This window comes from Stenella coeruleoalba (assembly GCF_951394435.1).
Source record: "Stenella coeruleoalba genome assembly, chromosome: 3".
NCBI lineage: Eukaryota > Metazoa > Chordata > Mammalia > Artiodactyla > Delphinidae > Stenella > Stenella coeruleoalba.
Window position 1 is genome coordinate 9,079,416 of NC_137148.1, and position 23,100 is coordinate 9,102,515.

General features: G+C 50.8%; 1 protein-coding gene across 3 annotated transcripts in view; it reads right to left on the reverse strand.

Moving 5' to 3' along the window:
• The window catches only part of DAP (death associated protein), a 64,487-nt gene that overhangs the window by 15,120 nt on the left and 26,267 nt on the right, over positions 1–23,100 (reverse strand). The window contains exon 3 of one of the 3 annotated variants that reach the window (XM_079917300.1): positions 20,595–21,565. The exons of the other annotated variants lie outside the window; for them this stretch is intronic. Coding sequence (XP_079773426.1) covers positions 21,361–21,565 — 205 coding nt within the window. The 3' untranslated portion in view covers positions 20,595–21,360. Of the gene's footprint in view, positions 1–20,594; positions 21,566–23,100 lie in introns of those variants that run through there. 3 annotated transcript variants of the gene reach the window in all.

A 23,100-nucleotide genomic window follows, 5' to 3' on the forward strand; every position in this document is an offset into this window, starting at 1 on the left:
CTGGTCTGGGTCTACTCCCATCTTGGGAGGTGCAGGGGGCTGGCTTTACGTGGGACCAGCTCTCACTAGGCTGGTTCTGGGAGACCCTAGCAAGGAAAGAGGAGACCCAGATTAAGTTGCTCTCAGGAGACTGCCAGGCAGGTCTCTCTTGGCCATGGGAGCTTTGCCTCTTGCAGAAGTCAGGACATGGCCTGGGAGCACCAAACACAGCTCAGGTTAAAGGCAAGTACCTGGAATGATGGACAAGAGCATTTGGACTTCTCGGCTGCTGGATTCACCGGTAATTACATCCTTAATCCACCCTCCAAACTCACGGCGCAGAGGGATTTGGTGAGCTGCTAGCGGCCGTCACTCCCTCCCTGGGCATCCAGGTACACCTGATAAGTGATAAGCTGCGGTCCTCAGTGGTCTCTGGCTTCGCACATTCAGCTGCGGCCTGATTAAAACGCTGCCTCTGTGGATCATACCACGCCCTCAAGCCTTTATCCACAACTAACAGAAAAAGAGCAGGTACGCAGGAAAGTAAACCCACCGCCAATTCTGCTTACTTAAAAAAAAAGCCAGCTAGTGAGTTAGGACAACTTCCATTCAATCCAGTAGCTCCCACCCTGGCCCCCGTGTTTAGCGCAAGCCCAGAGCGCAGCCGGACAGACCTTGTCAAGGTCACTAAATTTGTGGGGCGCGCACGCGGGGCGCTGATCGGTCTTCCTTCTCTGCCTGATAGTGTATAGTCTGGGAAGCTCTGATCCCCTCCCCTGCCCAGGTTCCCGCCTGGGAAATCACTGCTCGGGGCCCTAAGGTTTGTTTTTGATCCATCAGTTTCATTTGTTGGGTTATTTGTGGATTCATCAGTGTCATTTATTTATCCACTCAACAGAAATATACATACGTATACACCCTGAGTACCCAACGTGCCTCAGAATTAGGAAGCGCCGACGCCGCGTCAGGCCTGCCTCCCGCCTCCTGCCTGTGTAGTAGCTGGAGGACCTGCCCCCCTCTCGTGGCGGCCCTCCTCTTCCTGCTGCGTGGCAGGGCTCTGAGTTAGGGGCCAGGTGAAGACTAAAGTCCTCAGAGAGCTGGTCGTACAGGCCCCCCGAATGTCATCAGGAGGCCGACGCAGCACACCTGTGAGGTTTACCAGACGCTAAACCGGAAAACAGGTCGTTGTGATTTTCCAGAAATGGGTTTTCCTTATCTCAGTGTGGCCAGTCTCCATGACAACCACAAGAAAACCAAGCTTGTCCTTATCGACAGGAAGAACGAGCACAGGCTACGATCCTCCCTCAGATGGTGGTGGATGCGCATTCTCCAGGGCCGCTCCTGCACGTGTGGGGAAGCAGAGACTCTCTCCGAACTTGGCAAGTAAGGGTTCCAAGTGGAGATGAAGAGCAGAAGCAGGCGTGCTGCCCTGCGCCCCACCCTGAGTCTCTCATCAGCACCCTCCCTGCCGGATGTTCCCTTCGGGGGTCTCCTCCCTTAGGGCCCTTTGCTTTCCTTGGGGGCAGCCGGATAATTTGCCTTTGCCACCAGTGAAGCATTAACAATCAAGGCGGATGCGTGGGGCTGGGAGAGATGGGCCGGCAGACAGAAAACATTCTCACTGATGGCCAGGTGGCCAGGGGCCCCTGAGCCTCAGCTTCCTCATCTGAGGTGAGGGGCTAATTACCCCTGGATCTCACGGGGGTTTGGGGAAGCTCAGGGGAGCATCACGCGTTAGGCACGCTGCACGCAAGGCGTGACTCCAGGAGAGAGCTGTCGTGAGCTGAGCGTGTAAACAAAAGCAGATGCATCCCCGTGTTACAGTGGGGAGGGAGGACTGGAGGATGGTCGTCGTACTTGGGGAAAATTAGAGCAGAGAAGCACATCCTTGTGTCTGCAGGACGGTGCCGATCCGAAACCCGAGGCAACACTCGGGGGACCGCAGCGTGGATCGCGCCAGGGCTTTGGGGGAAGAACTGAACAGGCCGTAATCTGGAGTTTCCTAGCGAGTCCAGTCACAGCTGGAGAGTCGGTCCCACGGCCACAACGAGGGCAGCTGGGATGAGGCACCCTGGGCCGACCTCTTAGGAGGTCGGTCATGATGAGCTCCTAGGGGGATTAGGGCTAAATGTAAACTCAGTGTTTAAGAGATCAAAGGAGAACCTATATGTTACATTGAGATGGCAGGCATGAACACAGCCTACCCCACAGCCCGCCTTCCGTCATCGTTGGGCAAGTAAATCCACACCGAAGGGGGAGTGGGGGAAAGTGTGATAACAGCAGGGTCACATTTCGGAGGCGCCCAAGGACACCCTCAGTCAAGCACAGTGATGGATCCCTGCCAGGAAGGTAAAGGATTTGAGATGCAAACTAAGGCTGGGGGAGAGGAAGAGCTGGGAGCCTTTTCCACTTTTCTCCTTTTTAACACCCATGGGCCCTGCAAGAAGGGGAGTTTTATTACGGTCGGGAGAGGAGGATGTTTCAGTCGAAGAGCAGGTTCTGGCTGGGGGCTCAACCTGGCACTGTTGGGATCCAGGGCAGCACGGATGCCCAAGGCACGGCGGGTCCATGAATGTGAGTCTGTTCACCACCACCTGTGCCTGGGCCCATGCATTAAATAAACACTGAGCAACTGCCGGTGCAGCCACAGGGCTGGGTACTGGAGACCCAGCGGCACCAGACAGCCTAACTGTGCCAGGCTCTGAGCTCCTCAGGATGGACTGGGGCTCAAGACAGACTACGTGCAAGTGGACCCAGGGCCCTGCTTCCTCTGGGTTTCTCTGGGTCACATGCCACAGGTGATAGAACCCCATTGTTTTGCGTTCTGTTATCGCAAACTAGAACACACTGCCTGACAAGTAGAAGCCCTTATGTGGACAATGGAAGATGGTATTTGAAACGAGCTCTTCCAGGGAATCTGGGCCACATGGTCTCTGGAGTAGAGGGTTTGCACAGCCTCGGTTAATACAGCCAATGGCGGAGTTGTCACCTTGGAAACCAGAGGGGAGGACCTTAAGGAACGGTGACACCAAGAGACAACCTGGAAAGGCGTGGAGCCAGAGTCTGCTGGGCAGTGGGTGCCTGCCTGAGACTGGCCCGGAGGCTTGCCCGGGGAATCGGCGGGCAGTGTTCCACGTGAGACACGTGACCAAGCACCCGGATGAAAATCACCCGCATCTGTCTGTGCTGCTTCTTTCACGCAGGCAGGTGAGGATGGAATGGGAGTACTAACTTGAAACACTGTTTTTAAAAGAAGTAATTTCTATCCCCTTCAGAGAACCCCAGTCAAGAGGAATTCTGAAGCTCGAGATGCCAGGTGTTGCTTTTCCTCAGCATTTGCTTCAAAAAGGTGCTGCTTTGAATATAGAGAAAAAAGCAACATCTTTATGGCTCAGTAACAGGGCTGTGAGATCCTAAAACAATTATTGGTGACATAAGTACAAACATCTTCTGCATCGCAGTCTTCAAAAACGATTGTAAGGGCAGATGGCATTGTATTTGTCTTCCTATCCTTTCCTGGAAGAAAAAAAAAAGCAGCCAACCCCCTCCTGCCTCTTCCCTGACTGATAGAGGTAAGACGGAATTGGCCCAGGTGTCCCTGACTCTCTGGGACAGTCCGGCTTTAGGCCTCGGTCACGGTGTCATTACTCATCGCGCCTCTTTTCACTCCCCAAACACACCAGTCTAAACATGTTGCAAAGCTGCTCCAAGCCGAGACACAGAATTCTAAAAAGATCCTCAACATTACCGGGGCTCTTAGGAGTTTCATCATGCGTGTTAGAAATGCTGGAACTCCTGGGTTTCCCTGGTGGCGCAGTGGTTGAGAGTCCGCCTGCCGGTGCAGGGGACACCGTGCCCCGGTCTGGGAAGATCCCACATGCTGCAGAGAGGCTGGGCCCGTGAGCCATGGCCGCTGAGCCTGCGTGTCCAGAGCCTGTGCTCCGCAACGGGAGAGGCCACAACAGTGAGAGGCCCGCGTACCACAGAAAAAAAAAAAAGAAATGCTGGAACTCCTGACTGTATGACCTGAAAACCTGAGCCAGCTTCAAAGGCGGCTCACATGTTCTCTTTCCATTGCTTTCCCTGAGCTGACCCTTGCCCAGCTGTGTTCCCACGAGGACTTCCCACGTATCACGATGTAGTGGAGGCTCTTGCACGCCTAACACTGCTTCAAGGTCAAGGTCAACGGTTCGCTTTATTGTGTCCCCAGCACCTGACATAGTGCTTGGCGCACACAGAGGCTCAACGTATGCCGTCAGCACCAAATGAGCGGCATGTCCTGTAGCAGCTGCAGGGGGTGAATTAACCAGGGTGACTCCCTGGGCGCTGTTTGTGGCTCACGTCTTAGGAATGCATGAAACTCCTCTTGCACCAGAGCCTCAAAGGCTTGCAAAGGAGCGATTCAAAATGTGGATTTGTTTTTGTTACCTACCAGTCTGGCTGGGCCAGATCCGCCCATGATGGGGGCATAACCTGGAGTGTGTTCCCAAGCAAATGGGCTCTTCCTCCAGCTTTTGCCAGAATGATCTTGAAGAATAGTAAAGAGTCTCTCTCCCTATTAAGAGAGGGCTCAGGCTAAGAGGTACGTTTTCGAATCATCTCAAGTCAAACCGAGAGAGTGCTGATGGAACCATGCGTCGAGTCTCGGATGGTAAGAACAGGGGCAGATGGAAGACAGAGAAGGGGGAGTGCCTTCCCGAGACCACTTTCAAGAGTCTGAATTAAATTTAACAGGAGAAAAATCCATCAACTTTCTATATGGCAGTTCCTGGCAGATGCCCACAAGGGCTGGGTTTCTTTGCAGGACTCTTGCCATATTTCCCTAAAAGTCTCAAAAAATACAGGTGACCAGACTAAGGCCCAGGCTTAAAGGCAGCCAACCTTATAAAGAAACCGGAGTCTTTTTATAAAGTGTGACTTCGCTTAATGCAAGAGGGACCAGAATATCCAAGGCATTGTCTCCGGAGCTTGGAGACGATAAAGACGGGCAGCTGCTATTCCGACCCTCGACATGGACAGTTTTTAAGCTCCCTTTGCCTCTTCAGCTGGATTCGCAATATGTGTGTCAGGAAGAGTTGAGCGGGATTCTATTTTAGAATTTTGGAAGCATCGTCAAGGGAGTCACCCGGTAAAGAAGCTCTAAAGGACTCTTTCCTCTATTTCCTCTAACAACGACAACAAATATACCAAAGGACCCATAGGGATGAGTCAATCATTAAACTATTAAGAAGTTGCTATAAACAGGCAGTGTTAATTTGATAATTCAGAACGGACTGGTACAACAAGACTTCCAAGGCTCATAAAGTACTGCTGGCTTTTGGCGGTAGCTAGCACCTGGGGTGCACGTTAACTGCTTCTTTACCTGGCCGCCCGGGTGCCGGGGTACCCGGGAGCCTTCTCCTTGGCTGGTCTCCCAAGGCGCCCCGGTGGAGCAGAGAGCAGGGGCCTTCGGCGTGATGTGCCTCCCCTTTCTGTGGCTTTCAGAGGAGGGAAGGGAGGAAGGAGAGAGGGAGGGGCTTCCAAAGCACTGAAGAGGCTTCTCCTCGCCAGGTGCCCAGGTGCGTGATGGTGAAGAGCGGCCACAAGGGGGCGGCAACCTCTCTCCTGAACCCGGTAACAGGGCAGCCTGCTCCGCCAACCCCACAGGCGACATGTGCCTTTGTGCCTCAGTTTCCATTATGGTCCCTGATCTCGTACCCCAAATTCTTGGGGCCAGATGGGTTTCAGAATTCATATTTTTTGCAAATATTATAAAGGCACCACGTTGCCTAAATCACATACAATGACTATTCCTGAAAGGGTCCCGGGCAGCAGCCCACAGTCAAAACCATTACTATTTTCTACAGCAAAACGTATAGAGATTACACTAAGTAGGATAAGTAAAGAGTGTAAATAGCTGCACATCGGTTCCGTTTCTGCCACCATATGAGCTTTAGCGTGAAAATACGAAAACCTTTGCAGTTTTCCGAACCCTCCGGACTGTGCACTTTGCTTGCTCCGGGGACACTGCGGCACTTTCTGCTCAGTACCTCCTATGAGGCCCTGGCTATCACTCCCTCCCCCACCAAGCAAGAGAAGTGGATTTGGAATAAAGAAGACAGTACAGCTGTCAAGGGGTAAAGAGAATCATCGGCATTAGCCTGGGATTACACAGAGAAGCTGTGGTCAGTTCTGTACGTTTATCTATAGAGAGTAAAATTTGATTCATGCATTTAAGCAAAACCTTTGGCAAGGCAGGATAAAACGACTGCAACCAGGGAATTCCTCCCAAATTGGCAGCCTGCCTCAGCCTTTTCTGGGTTCAGAGAACTTGTACTCATAACCCTGTCTCACATGTGCAGCTGAGCTCAGAGCCCGCTTTCCCACGTTCCAGCCACCTCACTACGAGGTGCGCAGGGCGGCTGGCACATGGGGAGCTCGGCCTCCTTTTGTACAGATGAGGAAGCCACTTGTGACAGAGGAGGCCATGTCGCCCGTGGTCACTGATCTGGGAGGGAGTGGAGCCCTGACAAGAACCTGGGTCCTCAGATTCTCTGGCAAACTGTCCCCCTTATACCGGTCACATGCACAGCCCTCAGGACTGTGGCCCCAAATACGTTCCAACCAACTCCAGTCCTGCGGCATGATTTGAGTAACCTTGCTCGACTAATTTTTGGAAACACTGCTGACTGTCTCCTCCTCTCAGAGATTTAAATGCCCCTGGTACATGAGGGCCCTGAAACGTCATAAGGAAACCAGGTAAACTTCATTTAACCCATGTTTCCTAAATGCATTTGAACGTGGAACCCTTTGGGGCAGAACTCCTGTCAGCACTGACACACCCAGACTCTGATTAAAGGCAGTTTCAGTTGTGTTTCTGACTGTGCATAGAGTTGAAAGTGGCTGTTCCACTTGGAAAGACTTTTACCTCCAAGGCTGGAAGGGAAACTACAGCGATTCACCTCGAGGCCCAAGTCTAGGGCATCCATTTTTCCATTCCTTTTCCTCCCCATGGCCAGTTACCTCCAGTCATGTGCTGCTGGGGTCGCTGGATGGACAAGCCTGGCCCGCTCCACTGCTGACGGTCAGCAAGGCTGTGGACGTGGCTCACAGACACAGGGGCACCTTGTCACTTGTGGTGAAACAAAGCGCCCCCAACGAGGGCTGAATGCCCTCACCGGCACGGTTTTGCCGTCCGTGCAAAACCCGGTCGACAGTGGGCATCTTTAATGGAGAAAGGGGAAACCATCTTCGGTTTAAGACTCTGCCCTCCTCCGGCCTTCCTTTCCACGGCAGTATACCCTTTCCTGAGCCAGGTGACGAGGGGACAGCAGCAGACTTAGAAGTAAAGTGAAGTCATACCTTTGAGCTTTGATTTCTCCCTTGGAATTTATTCGATATATCCACATGTTGGGAAATTCTAGAAAGTATGCAGTCAGGTGGGAAAGCTGGACCAAGTATCGTTGGTGGAACATTTGTTCCTGGGGCCATAACAAAGTGACGTTCATTTGGGCAATAAGAGTTTTGCCTTCCTTTGGGTAAGAGTACAATTGCCCTCGAAATCATGTGAGATCCCTAGAAACAAAGCATTTTTCAAACATGTGTCATTAGGTGGGATGAGAAAGCCACAGTAACCTCCAAACTCTGGACGGGGAAATCTGAGCTTCGCTCAGCATCGGCACTTGTATCAAACGGTGGGACACTGAAACGATGCCCCCAAACCTGAGAGGCAGGTGGCCTCCTGAGAACCCTGTGGCTTCAGTGTTCAAGAACAACCAGAGTGATCCACTTAGAGGGCGAGGGTTGCTTTCAGCTCGTGAGGATTCTGACTGTAAAGCGATGGAGGCGAAGAGTCCGTTACGGACATACTGCTCATAAGAGCTAATATTTCTCTTGCTCTGCGCCAGGAGCTAATCCAGGTGCTGGAGAAGCAGTAACTCATGTAATCTTCACAAGGGCCTGATCAGGTAAGAGCTGCCATCAGCCACAACTTATTTACAGATGACGACACTGAGGCCCAGAGAGGCTTAGTAAGCGGCCCAAGGCTACACAGCTAGTAAGAGGAGAAGCCAGGATCCAAACCCACAAGCCTGGGTCCCTAACGGTAGCCAGTGCTTTTCAAAGTCCAAACCTCAAAATACTTTAAGGTCTTCTGTAGCTGCGGCACAATTTTCTGAATTTACCCAAATGTCCCTTATTTTATAAGAAAATCAGACAGTGACAGACTGACTAGTTAAGACTAACTCACTTTACTAATCAATGACCGGGCAGCTGAGAAACATTTTAATAGGAGGAATTTCTTGCAACAGTTTCTGGGAGAAAAATTATCATGGGATTTGATCAAGGACGCACTTTTTCCTAACTTCAAAACAGGACCTGAGGTCAGAAAAAGCTTATCCAAATTTAATACATTAAATTACACTTAGGTCGTCCGACGGGTTTATGTAAACCTACACTGTAGGTCAGAGAATGGCCGTGGAGAAAGCAGGTAAGGCTCTGACAGCATGCCCGGTGCACATGGACTAGTCTGTTCCTGCTTCAGGAACAATGCAAACCACCCCTGTCTCTCCCTAACCTCGGGCAAGTGAGTTCTCCTTTCTGGATCTGGATTCCCACGACTGTGAGACACAAGGTGGACAGCTAGTTCCAAAACCCTCACGGAGAAGTCAGAGGGGAGCGGCTTTAAAGGGAAGCCGGTGATCTGCCTCCGAGGCAGTCGGCCAGGCTGCACGAGTCTGAGGCCGGTAAAATGAGTAATGAGAAATTAATCGAGGGCGTATATTTAGGCAAAGAGCGGTTACGGAGAAGCCAAGGCGTGATGGGAGCGCATACAGCAGGGGATTTGGTTTGCAGGACCCGTGAGGTTTCAGCTGCGCTCTGAAGGTGAGCGGTGCTGAGCACGGATGACACCTGTCCAGCGGAGGCTCTGAAACAGACAAGCGCCTGCCCCCGCCCCGGTGGGGCAGGGGACCGCAGAGAAAGGACCAGGGGCGGTTCTCATATTTTCTCAACTGCAGGACGCTGGTTATCCCTGAATAAAGTTTCATATTCACAGTACTTCACAACGTAGCACCCGGCACTGATCAAGGGGTGGGGGACACTGGTGGCACCAGGGCTGCTAACAGTCCTGTTCTCCCTTTAACTCTCCATGATCCCACCAGTTTGGTGCCTTACCGTGATGTCATCACTTCTTCCGAGGGGCTCCAACTCTTAGTCAGTGCTAAGAGCTGGACGGTACCCCAAGGAGCTGAATCACCCTTTAACAACGCAACACCAGTGATACAAACTTGCGCTTCGCTGCAACTCCATTTAGCAGGCAGCTCCTAGAGGGCGTAGGCTGCCAGAGCACGGAAACGACTTGGGGGCACATGTGACCAGATTATTAACTTTAAGGAGAAAAAGTTTAATCTTCAGTTATTAATTCTTCTCTAGTCTGGAACTGCTTTAACTATTCTCTATCAGATGGCTTTGATCATGACCCACAATAAAAACCTGGGTCAGTAACACTTGTGACCCAGTGTGCACACACAGACACACCTGAAACAAGCAATTCTGACTCTTACAGCCTGGGATGCACTCTCGTATTTTCTGCTTGATCTTATTCTATTTAAGAAAAAAAAAAATGCTGGTCTGTCTCCAGCTGAACGGACCTCAGGATCTACCAATGGACCACAGCCTACAGTCTACTCTGAGGAAACGCATGCAATGATAAACTTTCCTGAGCCTCCATTTTTCTCCGTAATTATAATAATGCATGAAAGTTACTGTAGGGTTTCGCAGGTAAACTCCTGCACCATAGGGCGATTACAGGAACGGATGTGGAGACTAACAGCTAAGGCTCTGATCGAGACACAGCGTCCTTGGACCAGATGGCAAGGCACTGGCGGGCGGCTTGAGTGCTGTTATCAGGTGAATGATTTTTCCATTAGAGTAAAACCTTATTTATCAGATGTCACTAATTTGAAGTTTATATCCCTTAGGAGAAAGGTTGGACAAGTAGGCAACATAAACAGAAGAACAGGAAGAATATTAAAACCCCTTAAGAAAATAAGGTTTGGGGAAGAAACCCCAAAACCCTACAGTGAAAATATTATTTGTGTATTATCTGTAGACACAGATAGTTGATATGTTTATTACAAAGAATTCTTACTTATGCATGAAATCGCATCTCCTCTGTGAGGGATTTTACTGGCAACACTCTAATTAGACAAGTCTGAGTTACGGTAGGGTCACAAAAGCGACAATACCACATTTCTTTATATTTTCTAACTTGGAATTCCAGAAAGTATATCACACTGTTATTGAGGAGAATTAACACGAATTAGTAAAGTTCTACTGCATGAGGTTATACTTTACAAGAGCTGTTAAGTTCGCTATTCAGAATATATACACACATTCCTATAAAGAGTCAGGCAAATGACTTGGGATGGCGGATAACAAATGAAGTCCAATTAATTCCACGCGATCCCACATCAGTCTACTTGAGGCAGCGTAGCTGTTGCCCAGGGTACGAGAGCCAAACACAACGGGCCCCAGAGAGGAATGAGCTCAACAGGTCAAATGCTAAAGACATTCCACCGTCGGAGAAGGTTTCCTATCCCACCTCACTGTAAACTCCCCGCTGCGCTTTGCGGAGGGCTGCAGACGGGTTTGGCTAATGCTGGGTTGCACGGGGTTTGTGGTTTTCTCTGCGGCTGGGCCTCCCCAGCTGGGTCATAGGCTCAGGTGTGCGAGGAATTCCCAAGAGGGGACCACCAGAGATGTTGGCGAGACTTCTCTGACTATGGGACTCATAGAATTTTTCTTTTAAATTTTAACTTTTTATTTAAAAGTTGCGAACACAAGCAAGGGCGGAAAGCGTAGTACATGCTGGCACCTGGCTCCAGCAACTAACATGCTGACTTTCCTCTTTCATCTGCTCCTCCCACCTCTACTTTGTTGTGTTGGTGGCTTTTACAGCGAATTCCTGATGTCACATCATTCCATCCATAAACATCTGAGCAGGTATCTCTAACAGATAAGGACTTCTGACAGAACAAAATGATACCATTTTAGCACACCCAATACAACTGAACAGTCATTTTATAAAATATCACATAATTAATAATGTGTTCAATTTTCCTCGTTGACTGAAAATTAAATCCTTTTTCCCTTGGTTTGTTTGAAGCAGTTAAAGAATACCCGGAGCTTTAACAAACATTTTTTTTTTAATATTTTTAAAATACTTTAAAAAATGCTGTCCTGATTGTAGTCCCTGAGTTGTGCTGCCTTGCCCTGTGCGGTGCCCACTGGCTGGTGGGCGATCCATGGATGTGGAACCTAAGGCCGCACAGCGGCCACCTGGTTCCCAGCCGGCGGCCTCTTGGGAGGGGCCGCACAGGAACCCCGAGGCTACAGCAAGACAAAGGCGGGGGGGGGGGGATTGGGGCCACAGGACTCTTTTTTATCAAGGTATTTTACAGGGCTGAACTGCTAGGAAGCAGGCTTTGAAAAACGCTACAGAAGGAAGGCACCCATATCTCACAATGTCATCGAAAAATGTGGCTATTGTAAAATACGCTGACATTTAGCTCCTTGTAACATGTCCCAGGGCAGGTCCTCAAAAGGGAAGGATGGTTGTTAGTACTCAACCAGATTTATCACATTTCTCTCATGTTCTTCAGGGCAGTGACTCAAAATGTGGTCCCCGCACGGCAGCATCAATTCATCGGGAACCGGTTGGAAAGGCACATCCTTGGCCCCGGCCCCCCCAAACATGCTCAACAAGAAACTTGGGGGCTGGGCTGGCGATCTGTGCTTCATCCACTCCCAGGAGATGCTGCCATGACTCAGGCTGAGAACCAAGCTGTCCCCAAGGTCACCGTGCTTGCGGGGAGAGGGGAGGTCCAGTCACCTTCACCTTCACAAACAACTAGGGGAAAATTCGCTACCGCGTGTCCCGGCAATGATACAGACCAGGGAACAGCTTTTAATCTGTATTAACACACACGCACACGCACACAACAAACACACAAACAAAATGTAAAAACTATCCCGCCCCCCCCCATGCCCATCCAGAGTAATTCCATCCTCAGGCTCTTTTCTGCGTGATGCTGTTGGCCAGGCAGCACGCAGAAGCCTCAACCAGCTTTATCACGGACAATCCTCCGAACAAGATATAACCACCCCATCGCCAAGACGGTAAACTGAGGCTCAGGGCACTGCAGGTAGGCACGTGGCCAAAGCACACAGCAGCTGCGGCAGAACCGCCTTTAACTAGCACCCTCCCATCCTGTGCCCATGGCGCCAAGATGCCTGCAGGAAACGTCACCACAGCACAGACAGAGCACGAGAGTCACGGAGGTCCGCAAAGCGGTCAGAGGGGAAGTCAGGTGCATCGGGTCTTGAAGCCTAGGAGGGGCGGGGACGCTCGGAAGGGGAAAGGCAAGCAAGGACCAGACCCAGCGGTGGGCGCAGTGGAAAGGGCATCACGTGGGGATGTGGGCGGAGGAGGCACACCTGGGCTGAGGAAGGTGCGCTGCTAGGTGTAAGGCCAGCAGGTCCGGGGAAGGGCCCAGGGAGCCAGACGGAACCCCCGCCAAAGTGGCTGATGCAACCGACACCTGACATTGCCACACCACTCGGCCCCGGTCTTCCCGCTCCCCGAGGGGCGGAACCAACGGCTCTGAGGCTGATGCAACCGACACCTGACATTGCCACAACACCCGAGAGATTACCAAAAAAAGGCTGCTTCACACAGCAAGCACCTCCCCTGCGCCCGCCCCTCTAAATTTTGTTATAGGGCGCGACTTCTCTAGCCCCTTTCTCTCGGACCAGTGAACCTCGCCCGGGAGCGTTCCCAAACAAAGCTTGTTTAAGCTCTCCTCCGTTTTTTGGTGCCGTTCCTTACACTAGGTGCCTCCTGTAGGTGATGGGGAGAAACCTCCCTGGGAATGTCCTTCAGCCCCGTCAGCTGAGAGCTCTGCGCCTGGCTGGTGAGAGCCGGGCGGACTGTGCCCTCCCACGGGCCTCCCTTGGGAAAATGCCCAGGCTCCCGGCTTAGAACCAGGCTCGGCCGCTTCTGTACACCCGCTCAACCTGTCCCTCCCGGGGGCTGGCACTCGGGGCTGCCGACGGGCTGCCTGCAAGGCGGCTCCAGTGCTCTCGGGCTGGCCTGTGCCCAAGGTGTCGCGCCATGCCTACTCCAGAGCCCGGCATGCAGTGAGAGTTCCAAGGAGGCAGGAGAAAGTTTTTTAAAACACAACTTTAACCTATGGTGCCCTTAAAGCATTTAAGCACAGAGTTCCACGGAGCCCAGGTGGGGCAGCCGAGGCCCAGGTGGAGCCTGAGGGCGAGCAGGAATCAGCCAGGTGAAGGGGCGGCTCCTGGCCTCTATCATCTAGTCCACAGAGCCGCAGGGCCCAGGATGGGAGAATGCACAGGCAAGCAAGGCCTGGACGTCCTCAGGGAGCCCTCACCCCCCTGGGCCTCCGAGAGAGAGAGAGTGCAGGGCAGAGAGGAGCTGAGGTGGGCAGTCATCTCCGGAAGCGAAGCGCAAATGGCCCAGAGTCCCGCCCTGAGAGGCAGAGTCCTGGGGCCCGGGCCTGGACGGTGGTGTGTGTGTGTGTGTGTGTCTGTGGTGATGGTGGGGCTATAGATGTTCCCCTGTTAGGGCTGTAAGGTACGAGGGGGTGGGGTGAAAGAGAAGCGGGCATGAAGGGCAGGGCAAATGGGATTTAGCTCGCCTTGGACACGCAGATGGAGAGGCCTGGCAGGCAGCCAGCTGTTCCAGCCTGAACTGGAGAAGTGGTGAGGGCTGGAGATATGGCCCTGGGGTTATCTACACCCGCAGACCATGGCTAAGGGCCTATCTGCACGTGCATCGTGTGAAAACTGTGAGTGGAAATGAGATTTCCCCGGGAGGGCACCGAGTGGGAGAAGAAGGGATGGAGAAAACCCGTAATGTAGCTAAAACAATGACAACTGAGGGCTTTATCTGAAACCCGAGTGAATGTAAAACTTGAGCTCTTGAAATATTTGAAATTGTCAAACATGACACAAATCCTGCCCGGGGGTACCTGCTTCCCGGTTTTGGCACGAGGGGAGAGCAGAGGATTCTGCCCTTCTGCACACCGCAAGGGACGAGCAGGACCAGGGAATCCACGTGGCCAACAGTGACTGGCAGCTCCCAGCTGGCTGCATGGCCGGCCTCCAGCCGGTGTGGGCCTGACCCTTTCCCTTCATTAGAAACCATTAGAGTTTCACCTGCCAAGCCAAAGCGCCGCGTCTGTGTCCGTCCTCTAGCGAGGGCCAGACCCGGACGGGGTGCGGCTGGGGACATGATTACCATGGTTTGAGAAGAGCATCCTAATGGGATCCTCCCGACTGGTGCTCTGAGGACACACGGGCCCCCTGAGTGTCACTCTTGTGGCTTTAAAATCCTCTGAGCTCCTACAGTGCTTTGTCTCCTGTTTCACTCAGCTGGTGTTTCTCACCGTCCTGTCCACAGGTGTATACACCCTGTGTCCCTGACTAGACCGAGACCAGCTGATTCAGGCAGAGGTCCCTAAATCACACTGCCCTCCGAGTGAGTCCTCAAGCACCGCAGGGGTTCAGAGGGACAGTAGATGGTGCTTCCCCCCAAACGGAGACAATCTCGGTGCAAACACAGCTCACGGGCAGCCCGGGAAGGACTCCGGCAGGTGGTGACCCTGTGCTAAGTGAGGGGCTGTTACGGGCTGAATTGTGTCCCCCAAATTCCTATGTTGAAGTCCTAACCCCCAGCACCTCAGAATGTGACCTTATTTGGAGACAGGGTCCTAAAGAGGTCATTAAATTAAAATGCGGTGATTAGGGTGGGTGTGCCCTAATCCAGTATGACTGGTGTGTCCACGAGGAGAGAGATTCGAACACAGAGGGAAGATCACGTGAAGACCTAGGAGAAGATGGCTGTCTACAAGGCCAGGAAAGAGGCCTCAGAAATCCACCCTGACGACACCTTGACCTTGGACTTCCGGCTCCCAGAATTGTGAGAAAACACATTTCCATGGTCTACGCCGCCCAGTCCGTGGCACTTTGTTCGGCAGCCCCAGCAAAGTGATACAGGGGCACATGCAGCTGCACGTGTAGAAGGAATGCAGAGGGGAGAAGTCCCCGGGGGCTGCAGGAATGCGGGAGCAGCTTATGCGGGGCCTTGAGGTGAGCTGAGAGAACCTTCCAGATGGGAGGTGCGGCAGTGCACAAGTGTGGAGGAGGGCTGGGCGCTGTGTGCTCTCTGCTCAGGCCTGGATTCATGGAAAAGTGTGGGACCTGGGGTCTGCAGTGAAGGTTGGATGGAGCGACGCTGGGTAGGGCCTTCAATGACAGGTTACAAAGAGCAGGGGCTCCAGAGACCGACGTAGCGCAGTGGAAAGTTGTGGACCAGCGCCGGGCGAGCGTGCGGTCTGTAAAGAAGCCCTGAAGCCCTGGTTGAGGAAGCCCTTGGCTTCCCGATGAGCAGTATCTTGTACAAAGCTGGTGTCTTTTCACCCTGCGAGGGGTTATTATTTTATCCCCATTTTATACCCCCAAAAGCCCAGGTTCTAAGAATTACGATATATTCCTACCACCACACAGGCAGCAGGTCACAAAGCTGAGACTGACACCCAAGTTTTCTGCCCCTAACTCCTTTCCACTGTAGAGGTCGAGAGGAGGCTAGACCTCCCCAGGATGCTATCCCTGCAACCGCGGGCAGGCTTGGTGCGCCCTGAGGAACCACAGAGCTGGGCAAGCAGTCGGCACCCACCCCACACCCGAGGTGAGGACCAAGGGCAGGAAGACACGCAGGTTCTGGATTGGACGCTGAAGGGCAAACAGCACAGAGGTGTCTGAGGGCTGAGCTGAGGGAACATGCACCGTGTGAGAGGAAGTCTCGTCAGTCTGCCTGGGGGTGTTTTTGTTATATTTGAAAATGGAGAAGGTGCTTAGGGCCGGCAGGGATGCAGACTTGCTGTCCAATCACTTACACTAAGCTGAGGGCCCTTCCCACACTGAATGAAGGTACATGTTGGGTGTAGGACCCTGAAAATCATGCCGGAATCTAGACCTTTGAAAAGTTGTCTGATGTGATGGAAAATTAGAGGAAACCTGTTATACAAGTTTAGACATATATGTTTTGATACAATATGGCTCGAAGAGGACAAGGGCTCTTAACCCAAGGGTCCCAGAACTAAAAATCAGGGCCCCCATGAACTAGGGCTAGGGGAAAACAAACAAAACCCAAACCCTGTATCTTTATTTTCATTCTCTATCTTTTTTTTTTTTTTTTTTGTGGTACGCGGGCCTCTCACTGTTGTGGCCTCTCCCGTTGCGGAGCACAGACTCCGGATGCGCAGGCTCAGCGGCCATGGCTCACGGGCCCAGCTGCTCCGCGGCATGTGGGATCCTCCCGGACCGGGGCACGAACCCGTGTCCCCCGCATCGGCAGGCAGACTCAACCACTGCGCCACCAGGGAAGCCCTTCATTCTCTTTTGTTACGAACTCAGGCAACAAGCTACGGTAGTATCAGCCGAACCTGTAACTCTTAGTCACGCTCCTGCTGTTGCAGATACCTCAAACTACAGTTTACATTCACCACCACTACAAAGTGAGAGCAGTGATCATGAAATCTTGTGATTAAATCTCTAAGTAAGTATAGCATAAAGTACTATTTTGATAACTGCATTTCATACCTCTTATGGTGAGAAAACCTGTATTACAAGGAGTAAACAAAAACAAAATCGGGAAAAATATACAGGAAAAAATTCAAAAGCATTTGAAAAACGAGGAAACATAGATGGGCAGAGTGTAGGCGCTCCTCTTAGGAAAGTAGGGATTTCCTATGTAGGTCCTTCCTATGGTTTGAGCCTCAAATGTGGCTGTAAACTTCCCAGCACCCACCGTGGAGGGAAATACAGTTGCTGAGCTGCTACTCTTAGAGGCGAGAGAAGGGAGGACCCACCCACAGGTGGAATGCTGCAGAGCTTTAGATATTGTAGCCTGATGCCCTGGGTTTGCTCCTTGGAGGGATGTTGCTGCATCTGGTACTACAGAGTATTCGTGACACGATGGGAAAGGCGCTAAAGAACTCGGGGAGTAACTTCCCAGGCCACAGGCTGCTGATGCGTCCGCCCACCTGCAGGTGTCACTCAGGTAGCTGAGTCTAAGGGCCGTGCCCCGCCCCCTCCCCAAGGGACATCAGTAGCAGCCCGCCCCTGCGGGTTCTCACGGCAGCATCCTCCAACCTGGAGAAACCCAGGCGAGTGGCCGTCATCTGCCTGTCCTTTGGGCCACTTAACAGGCAGATCCTGAGGACCCCGCCAGGGGTCTCATGAAATAGTTGCTGGGTCACTTCTAGGGAGTGAAGAGCCCCCCTGAAAAGCGATTCACAATAGTTTACCTGGGGAGGAAGCAAAAGACGAAGGCGAAGAATTAACACAGTTTGGGAAAGGCGCGGGTTAATGAGGGTTTTTAGGCCAACGGGGGCATTTTCCTGATGCCGTGGAGACAGATGAGTAGCCACGGGAGCAAGGGGAGCTCTCCTGCCTCATCCATCATCCGGGCCCCGGGGCCGTGAAACCTCACGGTGGAATTTTCACAGGGAGGCTGTACCAAGGTATTTATCACTTTCTTCACGTGTCAGCTTGCCACATGTAACAATTAATTTGATGATCCCAAATTGGACCTGGCAAGAAGCCTCTTGATGATACGGCACGCCTGGATTTGGCAAAGATGAACACCGTTTTTTAATTTCGCCGGCAGAGATGCAAGGATCAATGGGGACGCGTTTATGTCAGGAAGAAATGAACATTTGATTGGGGAAACTGATTTATGATGAATTTCTCAGGAACACATTAACGGTGCCAAGCAAACTCCCATTGGACTAGACATTGTGAGCAGCCAGAAGAAATCTTCTCATCTCTACCCCTCCACCCCTCCTACAAGCAGCTGCTAACTAAACCTTGTCCCTGTGGCATGGGAGGCAGCTGCTGGCTGCCACCCACCCCTCCCGACCCCCGCCAGGTCCAGATGCCCCGGAATGTCCCGGTCATCCTAAGGAAAACCATCTGGGGGAAAACGTTGGCATCTAAATGAAGATGCTTAGCCACTGACAGTGAGGTCCTCCCAGCTCACACCCACCACCCAGCAACGGACCCTTACACAGAGTCTTTCTGGAAATTGCTCTTCCCGACCACCCTTTAAGGGACGCAGTTAGGAAGGAGCCCACAGAATATCAATCAAAGAAGCTGCACAGCAAGACATTCAGTGTTCGAGGTAGCGAAAAACCCTCTTTACACGTCTTTATGCTCCCGGCCGCTGCAGCCGCAAAGTCCTGGCCATGAGAAGGGACAGCCATCCTTCAGAGTCACGTCCCTTGGTGAAATGGCAACGCCAAAGAAATACAGACAGACATGCCTTACATATCTGCGGCCTCACCTTCTTCTTGCTGTCATGCTCTCCTCTAAAGAGTAAGCAGTTTACGAAAGAAAAAAAGGGAACCGTTTCCTCCTTCCAAAACAGTACTTACAAAAACAAACTTTTAAGCTGATAGAAGAGGGAAGATACCATATTAATAGTGCATTAGAGGGACTTCCCTGGTGGTCCAGTGGTTAAGACTTTGCCTTCCAATGCAAAGGGTATGGGTTCAATTTCTGGTCGGGGAGCTAAGATCTCACATGCCTCATGCCCAAAAAACCAAAAAAAAAAAAAAACAAAAACCAAAAACCCAAAACAGAAGCAACATTGTTAACAAATCCAATAAAGACTTACAAAACATAACCCATTAGATAAAAAATAGATGAATGTAAAAAACCATGGAAATTAATTCAATTCCCCATATGTGTGTGTGTGTGTGTGTGTGTGTGTGTGTGTGTGTGTGTGTATCTATCCTATAAATATAATTTGAGTTGCATGAGGTAGTGGTACAGCTGGCCCAACTGAGGTCTTCCAAGTGAGTCGTTCTATTCCACCTTGATGCTTTGTAAGAACAATGCAGTGGCTGCAGAGCTGTGGAAACAATACTAACCTCCTCGGGCTCATCCTAACATGCCTATTGTTAAGCCCACTTCCTTGGGACACTTGGGGAGAAATAACAGATGAGAAACAGAGGCACATATAGGAACGATCATTAAGAATACCCAGGCAAGAGAGAAAACAAAACAGTTTGGGGCATTTTTAGCAAAGGAAAAGACAGCATGCTACAGTCACTAATTACCACATGGCACTTTGCGAGGAGAGATGATTTTGCAGGTTCTGGGCCAGATACTAAAGCAAAAGAAGAAATGTGTGAAACCAAGCTCCTGCCTTATTAAAAATCTTGGTCTGAGTTGGCTCTACATTTTATTATATGTCATGATCTTCATCCTCATTACGCTGAGTCATGACACCTGCAGTGTTGACAGGACTCCTGAGGATGTAAGAAAAGGAGGCTCGTCCATCTTGCCCCGCATCTTAAGGGGCCTGCGTGCCATCGCGTGCATCTGCCAGGCGTCCATGTGGAAGATTATTGAAGAAATGCTAAAATACAAATGGTGCATCGTTCGGCTGCAGAAAGGCACATAGAGCACAAAAGTAAACCTGAGAGATCTGCTTAATGAGCCATTGAGCACAGAGTCCATTTCACCTGTGCTACCCTAAAAATGTCATACAATAATTTTTAGTAAAACCTTTAAAAAGACTTAAGAACACAGCACGTTTCATCCTGCTTAAGCCTGACATGGTTTATAAACACCTACCAGGAACTACCCTACCACCAAAGAAATGCAGAGGAGCTCAGTGAGGACTGAGCCGTCTCCCCAGGTTTCTGGAGGACAAACTTATGTTTTCTCATCTCCTCCTGAGTCTAGGGGCGTGCCCGCCACGCAGCAGAATCGCCATAACCAGGTGAGACTGTTGTCAGTTCATGCTGTGCTGTTAGCTCTCTTCAAAGCGGGCAGATATTCATCGCCCTCATTCTGTTTTCACTATAAAAGTTCTGTAAGAGAAATAGACTGGTCTACAAATCTAGTGCTACAGATGAGGGGACAGGCCCCAAAGGTTAGCACTCTACCTGGGACCGCCCAGGGGCCACGGGCCAGGACTCATGGAGCCGGCTCTGTCCCCCAGCCTGGGCCTTTCCCAGGCCAAGCTGCTTTACGCACCCTTCAGGCAGACACGGAAAGCTGGTTCTTGAGGATGACGTGTACCTAAGTTGCTTGATTTCATGGTCATAAGAGTGGTCTAGGATTAAAAAGGAAGCTGAGAAGACCAACAGATAAACAGATGAAAGGCCTGAGTGGGTCAAGCTCACGCTTCAAGGAGAAACATTTCTCTTTTCTGGTTCTGTGTCCCCCTAAGGAGCCCTTGTGTTCACCCCCAGGCCTGGGTTTTCAGTGCCTCTCATCCAGGACGATAGCCATCTGGGCACGAAGCCATGAGCTCTGAATGCCCAGAGATGCTCGGAGTAGAATGTCCTCATCTTCCCTGGAGGAGAGGAGGGGGTCAATATGAGACAGGAGGGGGAAGGGCACGAACTTTAAAAGAAAGACAGCCGTTGAGGACATGACATAAACTAGTTAGAACCAACTAGGTCCAAGATGGCGGACGAGCTGACTTCCACTAGACCTTGAGCCTCAGTGTACGCGTCATTGTAGCACATCAACATGCTAAATGACACACCACGGGTGCCATGACAGTTCCAAGGCTGACCATAAAGGTCAAAAAGTGGGTGTTGGCCCAATTCCTGGAAATCCCCACCCCTTCCCCCAAATAGCTGGAATAATTCGCCCGCTCATTAGCCTATGAAATTACCCACCCCTATAAAAACTGACAACCCTGCTATCCCCGGGCCTCTTGCCTTCTGAGATGGCCCACACTCTGTCTATGGAGTGTGTATCTCCCTGCATAAACCTCCTCTCACTTTACTATGGCTCGCTCTGAATTCTTCCCTGCGTGAAGCCAAGAACCCACACTCGGCAGCTGTCCCAGGGACTCACTCACCTGAGACCTGGGATGTGACCATCCTTTTGCGCTCCGCTCCGCTCTCTTTCCTGCAACACATCGACCCTGCTGACCTGAGCCTCTCTCCCCTTAGGCTCCTCTCTGACCCAACAAAGGCATTTCTCGTAGAAATCCACCCTTCACCCTTGCTGAAGGTGGGAAGGGTTTGCATTCGTTTACATATAATCACATTTGGAATCTCTGGCAAAATGAAAACAGACACTTCCATTCTTTAGCAGTATTTGTCTTGGGTCCATGTGACACCACCCTTCCAATTTAAGCCCTTCTTTCTTTTTTTTCCACTTAAAGTCGTAACAATTTAGTAGCCGTGAGGCATCGGTTTTACCTTGCTGCCAACTTCCTCTTACTTGCACTTTCCTGCTCTGATCTCCTTTCCTTGCAGCAGACTTTGGGGACCTCAGAGCTTCTTAAATTGAGTCTTGGGCCCCGTGTCCCCCATACTCGGGGCTGGCGCTTCCTAAGGGGATGGTCGTTTTCCGGGCTCTGGGGCTCCGGCTGGAGCAGCAGCTGACGTCACTCAGGCCGAGGAGGCGTGTCTGGGGTGGGGTGGGGTGGGGGAACGTGCCCTTGTGGGAGGGGCCCGGGTCACTGTAGGGCTCCTTCAGCAGAACCCTGTGGAACAGCAAAGCCTGTTGACAACTGGGGTGGAAGGAAAATCACAGAATCTCTTCCATCTTAAATGAGCTTAGCTGGAAACCGGTATCTATTAATACAATCCTAGTGCTGAAAATAGATCTCCGGACTTTAAAACTCTAAGTAGAGTTTTAGGCTCTCTTTTCAATAATTTCTCTCCAACTCCTTGTGAAAAGAGGGCTGGTGACCAGAATACAAGGGCCGGGCAGCAGAGCAGCAAGTCTCTGTTGTTGCTTTTAATAATAGTAAAGGACTTTTTTTTTTTTTAAAAAGGACACTTTTAAAAAACTTTTTTATTTTACATTGGAGTATAGTTGATTAACAATGTTGTGATAGTTTCAGATGTACAGCAAAATGATTCAGTTATACATATACATGTATCTAGTCTTTTTCAAATTCTTTTCCCATTTAGATGGTTACATAATACTGAGCAGAGTTCCCTGTGCTATCCAGTAGGTCCTTGTTGGTTATCCATTTTAAATATAGCTGCGTGTGTTTGGAATCCTAGATTTGGGTTCAAATCCGACTTCCGTCAGTTCCTATCAGAATGACCTTGGGCATGTCATTAGCCTTTCTGAGCGAATTTCCTCACTCATAAAATAAGCATCCACCACCTTCCTTGCAGAATGGGAGGACATAATAAGACTAAGTACATAAAGCACCTAGTCTATCAGTGGCTTGGATTTGTCATTTTTTGGCTATTAGACTTCTGAATGATGCTGAATTGCTTGTTTGATAGCTGGGACAATCTAAACTTCTCATTCCCCGAGGCCCGATTAAGATGAGACACAGTCATAAACTCAACCAGCTGAATGATAGATACTTTCTCAAAAGATGCAAGTCCCATAGAAAAAAGGTTCAATTCTGCTCGATGGACAGTTCTCACAGCATCTGCCTCCTTCTCTCTGGAGTACTTATAAATATGTTGGTTAATTAGGAAGTTATAATTACTAACGAACAGCTAAAAGGTAAATTATTTATATAACATTTTCTACCTTTTAAATAGTGTCGATACATTTCTGAAAAGCACACGGACTTTGTTAGCATTAGAGAGAATGGGATGGAGTCTCACTGCTCAAAGTGTGGTGGGAATGTGCAGCACCAAGGCCACCTCCCCTCACTGCACCCCCCCAAGCCCCAAGCCTCACCCCCAGAACCGAGAAGAAATGCTGTCTCAGGCCCCACACCAGACCAGGGCATTTTGGCAAGATTCCCAGGTGAGGTGCAAGTGAGTTTTACCTTACTTGTCAGCTAACCAGTCATTCAGCCACTGTGTGTGTGTGTGTGTGTGTGTGTGTGTGTGTGTGTGTGTGCGCGCGCCCATGTGTGTGTGTATGCTTGCATGTCTGTACGGACAGAAGACACAGATCTTTGGGACAAACCCACAACTAGTATTATACTCAATGATGAAAAGTTGAAAACTTTCCCACAAAGATCAGGAACAAGGCAAGGACACCCATTCTCAAAACCTCTGTTCAACAGAGGCTGGAAGTCCTAGCCTGAACAATTAGGCC